Source organism: Eptesicus fuscus, chromosome 1 (assembly GCF_027574615.1).
Source record: "Eptesicus fuscus isolate TK198812 chromosome 1, DD_ASM_mEF_20220401, whole genome shotgun sequence".
NCBI classification, from domain to species: Eukaryota; Metazoa; Chordata; class Mammalia; order Chiroptera; family Vespertilionidae; genus Eptesicus; species Eptesicus fuscus.
The window spans coordinates 46,227,127-46,243,562 of record NC_072473.1 but is presented as its reverse complement, the minus strand read 5'-3'; the positions used below and the strand labels follow the sequence as shown (position 1 = coordinate 46,243,562).

The 16,436-nt window shown below is 41.2% G+C and overlaps 1 protein-coding gene across 1 annotated transcript in view; it reads left to right on the top strand.

The window, feature by feature from the left end:
* Positions 1–477: 477 nt before the first annotated feature.
* The window catches only part of EDA2R (ectodysplasin A2 receptor), a 35,243-nt gene continuing 19,284 nt past the window's right edge, over positions 478–16,436 (top strand). Inside the window, 1 exon segment of the mRNA XM_028135652.2 lies at positions 478–564. Coding sequence (XP_027991453.2) covers positions 478–564 — 87 coding nt within the window.

The window sequence follows — 16,436 nt, the reverse complement described above, 5'->3', positions numbered from 1 at the left end:
GGAAGTATTAACCCACCCGCTGTATTCACCAGACCTTGCTCCTTCAGATTACCACTTGTTCCGATCAATGGCACATCCACTTTCTGAGCAGCACTTCAAAACGTACGAAGAAATGGAAAATTGGGTCTCTGAATGGTTTGCCTCAAAAAAAGAAAAGTTCTATTTGAATGGTATCTACAAATTACCTGAAAGATGGGGAAAATGTGTAGCTAGCGATGCACATTACTTTGAATAAAGCACTTTTGATGTTTCTCTTGAAATTATCGTGTTTTCTTTTATTACAAAATCCACCATTATTAACTGGTATACCTAGTAAGAGTACACAGAAATTTTGAAAATAAATAAATAAATAAATAAATAAATAAATAATATTAAGAGGGCACATGAATCAAGTGACATCAAAGCTACTACTTACCTTGCAATCTATTTCTACTAGGTCCCTAGTTTTTTGTGTTCTGTACCCACAGCCCTCCCACCATGGATTACCAAGAAAATGAATATTGGGACCAATGGGGACAGTGTGTCACTTGCCAACTGTGTGGCCCTGGACAAGAGCTCTCCAAGGTAAGTCCTGGTGGTCAGAATATTTCTTCTGTTATATCTTAGGAACCATCTGGCAATAGAGAGAGTCCAAGATTGGGAGAGCCTCACATGTGCTTAATACAGTTCAATGGGCAAAATATGGAACCCAAAGATTATAACCATAGCTGTTATAGCTCCAACAAGAAGTCAGCCTGCCAAGGTGAGGGTCAGAGGAGCTTGTTTTCTGCTACCTTGTCTTCCAAATCACTGGTTTGATCCTTGGCTTCATCTAACCTACTGTTGATTCCTTCTAGTGTATTCTTCATCTCAGATCTTTTATTCATTTATGACTGATTCTTTTTTGTTTCTATGTCTTCTTTTATGCTTAGTATCTCTGTTTAAGTCCAAGTTTCCTGAGCATCCTTATAACCATTGCTTTGAGCTCTGTATCTGGTAGATTGCTTGCCTCTATTTCATTTAATTATTTTTTTCTGGGGATTTCTCCTATTTGTTTATTTGGGACATGTTTCTTTGTTTCCTTTTTTGGCTGCCTTTTTCTATTTGTTTATGTGTATTAGGTAGATGTACTATGTCTCCCAGTCTTAGTTTGGTGACTTTATGCAAGGTGTCCTGTGGGTACCAGTAGCACAGGCTCCCTTATCACCCAAGCAAGATGATCTAGGAATATCTCATGTGTGGGTTATATGAACCCTATTATTGTAGTTGAGTCTTGATTATTGTTGGCTCCTCTGTGAGTGGAGTCAACCCTCAGGCTGCCTGACTGTGGGAATTATCCTTTGCCAGAGCATATGAGCTATTGTGTATGTGATGACCACATGAAGTGGAATTGGCACTAGCAGGGTCTGGTTCCTGCTGAGATCTCCCCTTGGAGGTGATACTTGTGGAGCTAATTGAGTCCTGCTCTTATGTGATCTGAAACCTGTCACTGGGTGTGTTGTTACTGAGGGACTATATTGTAGGCCAATGTCAGACACTACTTGTGACTGGCCTTGAGATGTTTGGTGCTTCAAAGTGACCCACAGTTTGTTTCAGCCTCTACTGGGCCTATTTGTGCATAGGAGAGGCCAAGGTGCACACCAAGGATGGATTTCACCATCACCAAACCTAGTGATAAGTCTTAAAAATGCTCAAGGCACCCTCAGTTCCACCTTCACTTGCCTCTGCCTGCCAGCTGCCTTTTAAGTCAGTCACTGAAAAAAATCTCTGGAATTGTGTGAAATAGGTTCTCAGTGAGTCACCAGGTAAAAGTGAGCGGTGTTTACTAGATTGATATAGATTCAAACTTAGTTCCAGTTATGGGTTTCAGTCCAATCAGCAAAAGTTCCAGGGTACACCAAGGCCTGTAACCACCCACCAGATGCCTGTGGACCTTTGTGGTGGGCTGGCGTCTCAGGGAATTGTCAGGGTGAGGCCAGCAGCATTCATCAGGCCTAAACAGATCAATGTTTGTAGGAAGAGATGGTTCTGCGCAGGTGGGGAACACGAGTGGCAAAATGCCCCCATTTTAGAGCCACACAATTTAGTCTGCCTCTGGACCTCCTTGACAACCCTACTTCTGCAGGGCAGGGATGCTGGAGTCAGGAGGGTGGGGCTAGTAGATCTCCCATGGGGGGACTGTTCTGGTAAGGCTTTTGGGAAGGGGAGGCAAATGACCTCCACCCCAGTGCCACATAACTCTGTCTCTGACATCCACTGAGTCTTTCTGGACTATTCTTCAGTTGGTTATTCACGTGACCCAAACAGCTAACTGTCCTACAAAGTGTAAGCTCTGGGAGTCTAGAGGGTTGGGCTATTGCATTCCCTGAGGGTGATGCTCAATGGAGGGGAATGTTCCACCCAAGAAAGATGGTGTCTTTGGGATGGGAAAAGAAAGCACAGGGACTCTGGTGGCTGTCCCTTCAGCTTTCTTCCCAGAGCCACGCAACTTAGTCTTTCCTCAGAGGACTCTATTCTGCTCCAAGCCACCTTCCTTCTGCTGAAGCCCTAGGTGAGTGGATGTGAATGAGATTTTGTGCTGTGGACCTTTAAGAGGACTCCTGGGTTTCTAGCAGACTCCTGTCTCCCTGGCTGACAGAATTGTTACTGATTTTCACAGCCAAATGTTATGTGGGTTACTCTTCCTTGGTCTGGTGCTCTGGGCAGGGGAGCCTGTTGTAGGGTTGAGATTCCATCCTCCTAAGGGGGAACCTTTGCAGCTGAGATATCCCTCCAGAATCTCAGCCACCCCCCATGGGTGTGGGTCCAGCCCTTTTTACATCTCCACACTTCCTACTAGTCTCTATGTGGCTTCTATAAATCCTTAGTTATAAAACTGCTGTCTGGCTACTCTTCAGTTGGTTATTCACGTGGCTTTTTTTATATTTTAGTTGTAATTACACTTTGGTTCTGGGAAGAGGTGAATGTAACTTCCACCTTTAATCTCCTACAAAATCTATTTTAAATATCACATTGATCTCTTTTTTAATATAGTTTTATTGATTTCAGAGAGGAAGGGAGAGGGAGAGGGAGATAGAAACATCAATGATGAGAGAGAATCATTGATCAGTTGCTTCCTGCATGCCCTCTACTGGGTATTGATCCCAAATCCTAGGCATGTGAATTGAACCCATGACCCTTCAGTCCACAGGCCGACGCTCTACCCACTGAGCCAAACTGGGTAGAGCTCACATTGATCTTTATGATACAAATTATGTCACTCCCAAAAAACTATCTCTTACAAATGCTTCTGTCATGTGCATGGCCTTTATCTGTAAAGCTAGCTATCTGAACTTCTCCAAGGGAGAACAATAAGTGTTTCTATATGTCAAACTGCTTATCAAACTCTCAAAAAATTGTCCCATGATTAAATGTACATTTTTCTAAGCACCTCTCTGGTACCATTTTTTTTTTCTTCACCACTAGAAAGCTCAGAGAAAATGAATGAATTGCAATACTGTGCTCCTGCAAAACCTTTATATATAAATAGCTTATACTTATTTAGCAGTCTATACCTTGTAATGAGCTCTCACGTGCATTATTTCATTTGGCTCTCAGACTCACCAAGATGGTATTATCAGCCTCATAGGTTTTAGATGAGGAAAATAATATTCAAAGACAGAGGATAAGTGACTTTCTCAAAGTCAGAATGGTTCAGTAAAAATAAACCAGATACACCTGGATTTGAGTCCCAGGTTTCCTGTGGGCAAATTAGTTCATCATTGACTCAATTTGGATGTACTAAGTTAAAAGTAACAAAAACCCTTAACAGCTTGAACGATAGCACATTTATTTATTTAATGAAGTTTGGAGGCAGAGAGCTTTGTGGTTAGTTGGGCAGATCAACAACTTTGTGAAGGTTCTTTTTATCCTTCATCTTGGGCACCTTGATGTTTTGTCCTCATGCTTGTGGCCTCTTGGTTGCCACAACCCAAAACATCACATATTCACACTACAGTCAAAGTCAGGAAGAAGGTTCAGGGGAAACGTAGCTTGACTGTTATTAGGTAAGAAGTATTTTCCTAGAACTCCCAGAGATTTTCACTTATATCTTATGGACCAGAACTGCATGCTTCAAGTATCTTTATACTGCAATAGAAGCTAAAGGAGTACCTGCCAAATAGAAATGGGGTTGCCATGATTGACTAAGACCAATGAAGAATCAGTTTTTGTGGCTGGTCAACTTGTCACCAAGAATGAAATCAATGTTCTGTTAGAAAGGGAGGAAAAAATGAATAGTGAATTTTGAATAAACAGCTAACAGAATCTGACACATCTTTGTTTTTATAGTTACTTTTATTTTGTTTTAAAGTGCATTCATATGAATTGTAAACATCAATGCAAATAATTATTTGAAGAAAAATCAAAATTATTTTTCAGGACATATTTCTAGAAGTATAATTACCAAGCTATGTAATGCATACAGTTTTAAGATTCTTGAAATATATTAGCAGATAAGATTTTTTATTTATTTATTTTAGAGAGAGCATGAGAGAGAGGGAGAAAGAGAGATAGAGATTTGTTGTTCCACTTATTTATGCATTCATACATTGATGCTTGTATGTGGCCTGACCAAAGATTGAACCCACAACCTTGGCATATTGGGATGACACTCGAACCAACTGAGCTACTCAGCCAGGGCCAACACTTCTTATTTTTTACTAATTTTCATTGAAATTACATTTATTTTCAACAGTGCGTGGAATTCTTAAATTCCAGATGCTTAATCACACATGAATAATGCATGTTTTTGTCATCTATTAATTTTATGCCTTCCTTTGTAACATTAAATTACTAATTTATAAGGACTTTGTGAAATTTTTTTCATTCTTTGCTAGCGAAAAATCCAAATATTTTTGTGTTTATTTGTCTATTTGCATTTCCAATTTCATGAATTGTTTCTTATTGATTGTTTTTCTGTTTTACTCATTTTTTATAGTTCACTAGAGGCCCAGTGCACGAAATTCATGCATGGGGGGGTGTCCCTCAGCCCAGCCTGCACCCTCTCCAATCTGGGACTCCTCGAGGGATGTTTGACTGCCTAGGACTCACAACCCAGGACTCTTGGCTCCCAACCACTCACCTGCCTGCCTGCCTGATTGCCCCTAACTGCTTCTGCCTGCCAGCCTGATCACCCCCTAACGACTCCCCTGCCAGCCTGATCAACACCTAACTGCTCCCCTGCTGGCCCGATTGCCCCTAACTGCTCTCACCTGCCAGCTTGATCACCCCTAACTGCCCTCCCCTGCCAGCCTGGTCACCCCTAACTGTCCTCCCCTGCAGGCCTGGTCCCCCCAACAACTTCCCTCCCCTGCAGGCCTGGTCCCCCACAACTGCCCTCCCCTGCAGGCCTGGGTCCCCCCCAACTGTCCTCCCCTACAGGCCTGGTCACCCCCAACTGCCCTCCTCTGTCAGCCTGTTCAGCCCTAACTGCCCTCCCCTGCAGGCCTGGTCCCTCCCAACTGCCCTCCCCTGCAGGCCATCTTGTGGCAGCCATCTTCTGTCCACATGGGGGCAGCCATCTTGTGTGTTGGAGTGATGGTCAATTTGCATATTACTATTTTATTAGATAGGATTCTTGACTCAAATAAGGCAGCTGAGTAGACAAGCATGTAGCACAATAAAGAGTATTTTTTAAATAATTTATATAAAGTATAAAAATTTTAAAAATCAGAAATTGTTTTGAATTTTGTTTCATTTTATCATCTTTTGACTATTTCATATATTTTCCATTTGACATATTAATTTGATGACATATATTAATACATTACAAAAATTAAAATATCTTACATTCTCAAGAAAAACATTATTGATTGTAATTTTGGTTTAAATACCCTTTTATGTTTTATAAATTAATATTTTATTTATAATAAATAAATGCGCTTATAGCACTACAAACATCAAAATTTGTATCATAATCGTGTTAGCTTGGTAAAATTAATAAAGAAGATCAATGTTTTTCTGGTTATAAAACCAGTTATTAGCTAAAGAATTTTGTGGGCTTTGATTATTTGGAAGAATTTACTTTACCTCCTAATTAGGAAAGAGCATTCTCAATATAATATTTTATGGTTATTTGTTTCTTTTTAATTTTTAAAGAAATGATTCTCCATTCATTTAAGTAATTATTATTGAAGACAATTTGTGACTATTTATTTTTACCCAATATACAATTCTCTGCTTTTAATTGGTGTACATAAACCATTTATATTTAAGGTAATTATTGATATGTTAGAGCCTATTTCTGCTATTTTATTATTATTTTCTTTGATTTCTGTTTCTTGTTTCACTGTTTGCTTTTTCTTTATTTCCTGCAGTATATGTGAACATTTTTTAGGATTCCATCTTGATTTATTTGTAGTGTTTTTGTATAGTCTTTTTTAAAAAATATATTTTATTGATATTACAGAGAGGAAGGGAGAAGGATAGAGAGTTGGAAACATCGATGAGAGAGAAACATCAATCAGCTGCCTCCTGCACACCCCCTACTGGGGATGTGCCCACAACCAAGGTACATGCCCTTGACTGGAATCGAACCTGGGATCCTTCAGTCCGCAGGCCGATGCTCTATCCACTGAGCCAAACCGGTTAGGGCTATATAGTCTTTTTTTAATTAGTAACATATAATTCCTTTTTTAATTATATAATTTATTTTATTTTATTATGTTTTCAAATTTTTATTGAATTTATTGCGGTGACATTGGTTAATATAATTATATAGGTTTCAAGTGTATGTTCTATAATACATCATCTATCTACTGTATTGTGTGTTCACCACCCAAAGTCAAGTCTCTTTCCATCACCATTTATCCCTCTTTACCCTCTTCTGCCTCTCCCCACTGCCCTTTCCTTCTAGTAATCATCATACTGTTGTCTGTGTCTATGGGTATGTTTTTGCTTAATCTCTTCACCTTTTTTACCCAACTCCCCGCCCCTCTGAAAGCTCTCAGTCTGTTCTTTTCATCTATAAGTATTTTTCTATTTTGTCTGTTTGTTTATTCTGTTCATTAGATTCCACATATAAGTGAAATCATATGTTATTTGTCTTTCTGTTACTGGCTTATTTTCCTTAGCATAATACTCTTTTAAAAAATTGTTATTTGTTAATATAGTAGTCTATTTGCTGAGGTGTTTTTCAAACTATTTTTTGCAAAGACTGCCATATGTAGTCACTGAAGTCTCTGTTCCTTTAGATTATGTTCAGCTAATATTTTGACAGATTTCATGAGTTTCAAGTGTTAAAAAATTAGATAGACAGACATGTCCCTAGCCTTGTCCCAGAGCAAATAGAATGAACAGCTGAAATGAATTACATCCAACCTGAACTGGTGAAGGAGACTCAGCTGGTGAGACAGTTTGCAGCCAGGAAGGGAAGAGGATCCCAGGAGAAAGGTAAAATCAAGGATCTGCGCAGGAGAGTCTGCCAGACCTCTGAACCCAGAAGGTCAAAGGGAATCCACTCAGCATCAAGCTGCATCCCTGGGGACAAGCACAGCATCTGATTGTGGAAAGAAGGACCACAGGACTGCTGGACGGCAGGGGATTCTAGATCTGGGTCCACAGTCACTAAAGGCTGAACCCAGAGGGGGCAGCCTAAAGGGCTGATGAGACCGCCCAGTGCTGGCAGGAGAGGAGTGCGCAGAGGCGCAATCTTTCTCCTCTCTGTGGCCGGTGCCTTTCTTCACTGAACCTAGTTCATAGGACCTTTTGGATACAGACACTTATCTGTGGCTGAGGTGTGGGAGAAGGTGTGGACTGTGGAATCTGGGGAGAGGAGGGGGTCCAAGAGAAGTGGCAGCAAGTCTGGCGCTGAGTCATACCTAAGCCTGGGACCTGGGCAGCCATTTTGTCCTGAAGAGATAGCACCTCCCTCCAGTCTCCAGGCAACCAATACAGCCACACCCAGATTCCACCCTGAATGACACAAAGGATTAAAAAAAAATCTAAATAGTCCCTGAGAGTCCAAAGGGACTGGCCTAAAGAGAGACCTTCAGTCCCAGCAAGAGGAAACTGAGAAATAGTACAGTACAGAAGACTAGGATCTTAAGCCAGCCAAAGGAACAACACTTCACTTTTTCATTTTTATTTTTATTATTTTATTATTATTTTGTTATCTTTTTCTTTTTTTTCTTTGTTTTCCTGTTTTTGTTTGTTGTTTTATTTTCTATTTCTTTTTGCATCATTTTCCCATCACTCTATTTTATTTTTATTTGCTATTTTTTATTTTTATACCATTTTTGAAATCAATTTTTTGTAAATTTATTATTATTATTATTATTATTATTATTTTCTTCTCATTCTCTTTTTTCTTATCCACTCATCCCCTTTGCACTTCCTCTATACTGAACTGAGGTCCTCCCCATATTCATCCAATTCTTAACCTTATTTTCTGTATATAAGCTCATTCTCTACAGATTCTGCCCCCACCCTCTTTGCTGGGTGTTTGGTGTTTGTATTTTTTTGGTTTATCTATTGGTTCTGTGGTGTTTTCCATTATATATATATATATATATATATATATATATATATATATATATTCTCCTTTTTCTTCCTTTTTCTTTCTCTCATCTTTTTCTCTCTCTTCAATATCATTTGTGCACTCTTTTCTCTCCCCTAATTCTCTTTTCTCATATGGTCACTTATAGTGGGGTTATTGGTGTTGTGAGTACATTCATGCTTTGTTCCCTTTGTATTGTGTCTTGTTGAGGTGAATTTTATCCTGTCTGACCAGGTGCTAGAGAGCCAACCACATAAAAAGACACCTGTAGAGGAAACTCCATCCACGAATGGGTCAATAATACCCCAGACCCAACTACAGAGGCAGGAATAAGGCGGCAGTGAGGGAGAGAGCGTGAGTGAGGGAGGGAGCAAAAGAGGAGTGTGTGATCATGCGGTGTGTGTGTGTGTGTGTGTGTGTGTGTGTGTGGCACAGTTAGATCCCACAGGACCTTCGGGGGCAGGCTAACCAGGCTCGCCTAACTAGGCAGCCTCTGCTATTGTTGTAAACAGTACCAGGAGGCCAGCTCATCCTCAGAGGCCTCACCTTTTTGAAGGGGAGAGCTGCTATAATGGGGATCCCAGCCTCAACTCCACCCAGGGTGCCCTCAGAGAACAACTGGGACTCTACAACCACCCCTGCCAGGAATCTGCTACCTCAGCTATGGTCCCACAGTGAATGAGTGCAGCCACACTGGGCGCAGGCTCCTGTGAGTTCTGAAGCACGCTCCCCTCTGACCAGCCCAATGCTTTATCCCAGGGCATTGCAACCATGAGAACAGCAGACACGTGAGCAGCCCACTCCTGTCCAAGGAGCAGCAGCCCCGTGAGCAGCCTGCCTCTGTCCAAGGAGAAGCATCTGCATCCAGCCCACACACTGCACCTGTCCGAGGAGCAGCAGCTATGCGAACAACCTGCCCCCATCCAAGGAGCAGCAGCAGCACAAGCAGCCTGCCCCCATCCGAGGACCAGCAGCTGTGTGAGCAGATGCCCCTGTACAACGAACAACAGCACCACAAGCAGCCCGCCCCATTCGAGAAGCAGCAACCACCTGAGCAGCCGAACTCGGTCCAAGGAACAGCAGGCACATGAGCAGACTGCCCACATCTGAGGAGCAGAAGCCACATGCAGCCTGCACCTGTCCAACAAGCAGCAGCTGGAAGAGCAGCCTGCCCCCATCTGAGCATCAGTAGCCACATGTTCAGCTCATTCCCACCCAAGGAGTAGCAGCCACGCAAGCAGCCCATCCGCCGTCAAAGGAGAAGAAGCTGCATGACAAGCTCGCAACTCTACAAGGAACAGCAGCCATGCAAGCAACCTGCCCATGTCCAAGAAACAGCAGCCTCTTGAGCAGCCTGCCTCATCCGAGGAACAGCAACAGCATGCAGCCAGCCTGATCCAAGGTGCAGCTGCCACGTGAGGAGCCCACCACTGTCCAAGGAGAAGCAGCCACAGGCAGCCTGCCACCATCTGAGGAGCAGCAGCCTTGTGATCAGCCCACCACATCCAAGGAAGAGCAGCTGTGCAAGCAGCCTCCCCCACAAGCCAGAGGAGACACCAATGCTACGAACAAGACCCACCAGAGGAGCCGCTGCCAACTGAGGAGCAGCCGATTCCACAACTGCCTGAGTTGCAACCACAGCTTAAGGAGCCACTGCCACCCAAGGAGCAGCCACTGCATGACTCAACATCTAGATAAGTCGTTGACACCAAAAATGGGTAGACAAAGAAAACCCCCAAAGGAAAGAAAAGGAGGAATCGCCAGAAAAGCATCTTAGTGAAACAGAGGCATGCAATATGTCAGGAAAAGATTTCAGACTAAGGGTCATATATTTCATAAACCAGATGGATGAAAAAATCCAAAAACTTGTGTAAAAATCAAGAAGAAATGAATAAAAATATCAACAACTTATGTAAGAATCAAGAAGAAATGAAGAGTGATATAGCTGCAATAAAAAACACCATGGAAAGTTTCAACAGTAGACTAGGAGAAACAGAGGACCGAATTAGCAAATTAGAAGACAGGGAAGCAAAACACACCCAAACTGAACTACAATTGGAGAAAAAAAATAAAAGACAGAAGGAGAGCCTAAGGGAGCATTGGGACAACATAAAATGATGCAACATACAAATAATAGGGGTGCCAGAACAACAGAAAAAGGAACAAGGGTTAGAAAACCTATTTGAAGAAATAATATCAGAAAACTTCCATGATGTGGGGAAGAAAAAAGTCACATAAGCATAGAGAGTCCCAAACAAGATGAACCCAAAAAGACCCATACCAAGACTATCATAATTATGATGGCAAATGTTCAGGACAAAGAGAGAATCTTAAAGGCTGCAAAAGAGAGACAGAAAGTTACATACAAGGGATCTCCGATTAGATTATCAAACAATTTCTCAACAGAAACACATCAGGCCAGAAAAGAATGGAAGGAAATTTTCAAAATGAGGAAAAGCAAGGGACTGAATCAAAGAACACTCTATCCACCAAGGCTATTATTCAAAATTGAAGGGGGGGAAAGGAGCTTCACAGACAAAAAAAAAAAAAAAAGGTTAAGAGAGTTTATCACTACCAAGCCAGCAATGCAAGGAATGCTAAAGGGAATGCTATAAAAAGAAGAAATAGAAAGGTAAGAAGGAACACAGGCTCAAAAAATAAAAATGGATACAAACAAGTAACTTTCAATAATAACTTTAAAAGTAAATGGACTCAATGCTCCAATCAAAAGACATCAGGTGGCTGAATGGATAAAAAACATGACCCATATATATGCTGTATACAAGAGACCCACCTCAGAACAAGAGACTCACACAGACTGAAAGTGAAGGGATGGAAAAATATCTTTCAGGCAAATGGAAATGAAAAAACTCCTGGGGTCGCAATACTTATATCTGACAAAATAGACCTCAAAATGAAGGCCATAACAAGAGATAAGGAAAGTCACTTCATTATACTAAAGGGATTGATAAAAACAAGTGGATATAACCCTAGTAAACATATATGCACCCAATGCAGGAGCACCCAAATACTTAAAAAATCTACTGGAAGATATAAAGGGAGAGATCAACAACAATACAATCATAGTAGGGGACATTAATACACCACTGACATCACTGGATTAATCCTCTAGACAAAAAATAAGCAAAGAAACAGCAATCCTAAATGACTCGCTAGATCAGATGGACTTAATTGACATCTTCAGAACATTTCACCTCAAGGCCATGGAATATACATTCTTCTGAAGTGCACATGGGACATTTTCAAAAATAAAGCACATATTTGGTCACAAGCAAAGTCTCCCAAAATTTAATAAGGTTGAAATGATATCAAGCATTTTCACAGAGTACAATGGCATAATATTAGAAATGAAATATAATAAAAATAATCCAAAAAAATTCAAACACTTGAAAGCTGAATAGCATGCTATTAAACAATGATTGTGTTACCAAAGAGCTCAAAGAAGAAATTAAAAACATCCTGGATACAAAGACAATAAAATGACAACAATCCAAAATCTATGGGACACAATGATAGCAGTCCTGAGAGGAAAGTTTATAGCTCTTCAGGCCTACCTCAAAAAACAAGAAAACAAAATGGTAATAAATCATCTAATTCTACAACTCAAAGAATTAGAAAGAGAGCAACAACAAAAGCCCAGAATGAGCACAAGGAAGGAGATAATAAAGATCAAAGCAGAAATGAACGACATATAGACTAAAATAACAACACAAAAGATCAATGAAACCAAGAGCTGGTTCCTTGAAAGGATAAACAAGATTGATGTACCTCTAACCAGACTCACCAAGAATCAAAGTGAGAGGACCCCAATAAACAAAATCACAAATGAAAGAGGAGAAATAACAACAGACCACACAGAAATAGAAAGGATTGTTAAAAAATACTATGGAAAACTTTATTCTAACAAACTAGACAACCTGGAGGAAATGGACATATTCCTAGACAAATACAACCTCCCAAAACTCAATCAGGAAGATACTAAAAATCTCAATAGGCTGATAACTATGGAAGAAATTGAAGCAGTCATCAAAAAGCTTCCATCAAACAAAAGCCGGGACCAGATGGCTTCACAGGGGAGTTTTACCAAACATTCAAGGAAGAACTAAAACTTATCCTCCTCATACTATCCCAAAAAATTCAAGAGGAAGGCACACGTCCTGGCTCATTCTACGAAGCCAGCATCACCCTAATACCAAAACCAGATAAAGACAACACAATGAAAGAGAATTACAGGCCAATATCCCTCATGAACATACATGCCAAAATCCTTAACAAAATTCCAGTAAATCAGATCCAGCAGTACATCAGCAAGATCATACACCATGACCAAGTAGGATTTATCCTATGGATGCAAGGATTGTACTATATCCGCAAATCAATAAACATGATACATCACATATACAAATTGAAAGATAAAAATCACTTATTCATATTAATTGAGGCAGAAAAAGAATTTGCAAAATCCAACACCCTTTCTTGATTAAAAAAAAAAATACCTCTCAGCAAGGTGGGAATAGAAGTATCGTAACCAGACATTATAAAAGCCATATATGACAAACCCATACCCAACATCATACTCAATAGGCAAAAACTAAAACCATTTCCCATAAGAATGGGAACAAGAGAGGGATGCCCACTCTCACCACTCCTGTTCGACATAGTGCAGGAAGTACTAGCCATTGTGATTAGACAAGAAGAAGAAATAGAAGGCATCCAAATTGGAAAAGAAGAAGTAAAACTGTCCTTATTTGTAGATGACATGATATTGTACATAAAAAAATAAAGACTCCATCAAAAAACTATTAGACTTAATAAATGAATTTGGCAATGTAACAGGAGACAAAATTAACGTCAAGAAATCTATGGCGACAGAGACCCCACCATCTTGAAGAACAGAACGGCTTGAGACTAGAATCCTAGCTTAGCCACCACCCAGTCTGGTCTCGGAAGCAAACCAGGACACTACAGCCACTCTGGTAGAAGACCTGCCACCCCAGATGCATATGCACGGACCCAGAGAACTTAACCTCCAAAAGTGCGCCGCTGAAAGCAGTAAGTACAACCTCCCCCTCACCAGAGCCAGAACTCAGGATTTGACGCATTCCCAGCCTATAGGCACCCAGGCACCCCACTACCCAGGCAGTGTTTGGGAACCACTGAGAGCCCCCGAGGTGTGATTCTGCACAGTCAAGGGCGCTCGGCCATGCAGTAGAATTTCTGAACTACCTCTTCCTAAATAACTGCCCACAGACACCCCCGCTGTTTAACTTCAGTGCCAGGGCCCCTCAGAGTGCGTCAGAGCTCTGCGCAGGCAAACGCACCACCAGTTCGCATACACTTCCAGAGCTGGCAAACTCACGGCCACAGACAAGGAAAGGCACCCTGAGCCCATATATGAACAGGGTCTTCTGGGGAGCTGCCGTGAGCCCCTGCTGCGTGCGATTCTGTACAGACAAGGTCGCGCTGCCCCACAGCAGAAACTCTGAACTCCTTTCTCCTGAATAACTTCCCACATACACCCTAGCTGTTTAACTTCAGTGCCAGGGCCCCTCAGAGTGCTTCAGAGCTCTGCTCAGGCAAATGCACCACCAGTTTGCACAAACATCCAGAGCCGGCAAACTCACAGCCACAGACAAGGGAAGGTACCCTGAGCCCATATATCCACAGGGTCCTCTGGGGAGTTTCTTCGAGCCCCTGCTGGGAGGGATTATTACAGATAAGGTTGAGCTGTCCCGCAGCAGAAATTCCAAAACCCCTCTTCCTGAATAACGACCCACATTCACTCTAGCTGCTCAACCTCAGTGCCAGGACCCCTCAGACTGCATCAGAGCTCTGTGCCTGCAAACACACCTCCACAGAAGCGAATTTCCAACAGGCAGGCACCCTGAGCCCATCTACACACAGGACGCTAGTGGGAGCCATTGTGAGCTCTCCCAACAGACGGTTCCTGGGTGCCACTGTGAGTCCCCACTGGACACATGCGATTTCAACTAAGGGTGCAAGACAACTAAATAGAATGTCAATGGAACAATCCCCTCCATAGTGTCAATGGGACACTCCCTTCCATAGCTGCTGACTTCTAGACACCACAGTTGTGCCTCTCAACCTTGCAGGACTACATCAAGAAAACACAAATAGCTCAAGTAGGGAGCTACATTAGATTACCAAGCCCAGAAGAACTGAGAGATTACACCAGTAGCACCATCCCCAAAAGAACCTGGGTAGCAAAACAAGCAGATCTACAACTAAAACATTATAGAAAAACATGGGAAGACAAAAAGGCAATCCCCAAAGGAAAGTAAAAGAGGAATCACCAGAAAGGGAATTAAATGATATTGAGGCCAGCAGCTTATCAGAGAAAGAATTCAGAGTAATGGTTATAGGATGTTTATACGGATGGATGAAAAATACACACAACTCAATGAGAACTATAAGGAGCTGAATGAGAATGTCGCCTGCATGAAAAAAGAACCAAGAGAAAATGAAGAACGACATAGCTGCAATAAAGTGGAAGGCGTAAAAAGTAGAATAGAAGAAGATGAGGACTGCATCAGCGAAATAGAAGACAAAGTAGGAAAAAACTCACAAACACAGCAGCAACTGGAAAGAAGATTTACAAAGCAAGAGGAGAGCCTAAGGGAGCTTTGGGACAACACAAAATGAAACAATATTCGCTTAATTGGGATACCAGAAGGAGAGGAAGAGAAGCAAGGAATAGAAAACCTGTTACAAGAAATAATGACAGAAAACTTTCCTGATATTGGCAAGAAAAAAAACATGCAAGTCCAAGAATTACAGAGTCCCAAAGAAGTTGAACCCCAAAAGACCGACACTAAGACACATCATAATTAAACTGGCAAACACCAACGACAAAGTAAGAATCATAAAGGCTGCCAGAGAGAGACAGAAAGTTACCTACAAGGGATCTCGTATTAGAATATCAACCGATTTCTCAACAGAAACACACCAGGCCAGAAGGGAAAGGAATGAAATATACAAAGTGATGCAAAGCAAGGGTCTGAATCCAAGAATACTATACCCAGCAAGGCTATCATTCAAAATTGAAGGTGGAATCAGGAGCTTCACAGACAAAAAAGGGCTAAGAGAGTTTATCACTACCAAGCCAGCAATGCAAGAAATGCTAAAGGGACTGCTGTAAAAAGAAGAAAGAGAAAGGCAAGAAGAAACAAAAACACTAAGGAAATATATGACAATAAACATGTACTTGTCAATAATAACATTAAACGTAAATGAATTAAATGCACCAATCAAAAGACATAGGGTAGCTGAATGGATAAGAAAACATGACCCATATATTTGCTGTCTACAAGAGACCCACCTCAGAGCAAAGGATTCCCACAGACTGAGAGTGAAGGGATGGAAAAATATTTATCAGGCAAATGGAAATGAGAAAAAAGCTGGGGTTGTGATACTTATTGCTGATAAAATAGACCTCAAAAGAAAGACCATAATAAGAGATAAGGAAGGCCACTACATAATACTAAAGGGAGCAATTCAACAAGAAGATATAACTCTGGTAAACATATAGTCACCCAATGCAGGAGCACCCAAATACATAAAAAATCTCCTGGAAGATATCAAGGAAGAGATCTACAACAATACAATCATAGTAGGGAACTTGAATACACCACTGACATCACTGGATAAATCCTCTAGAAAAAAACATCAGCAAAGAAACAGCAATTCTAAATGACACACTAGATTAGATGGACCTAATTGACATCTTCAGAGCATTTCACCCCAAAGCCACGGAATATAAGTTCTTCTCAAATGCACATGGGACATTTTCAAAAATAGATCACATATTGGGTCACAAGCAAAGTCTCCCCAAATTTAAGAAGTTTGAAATCCTATCAAGCATTTTCTCAGACCACAATGG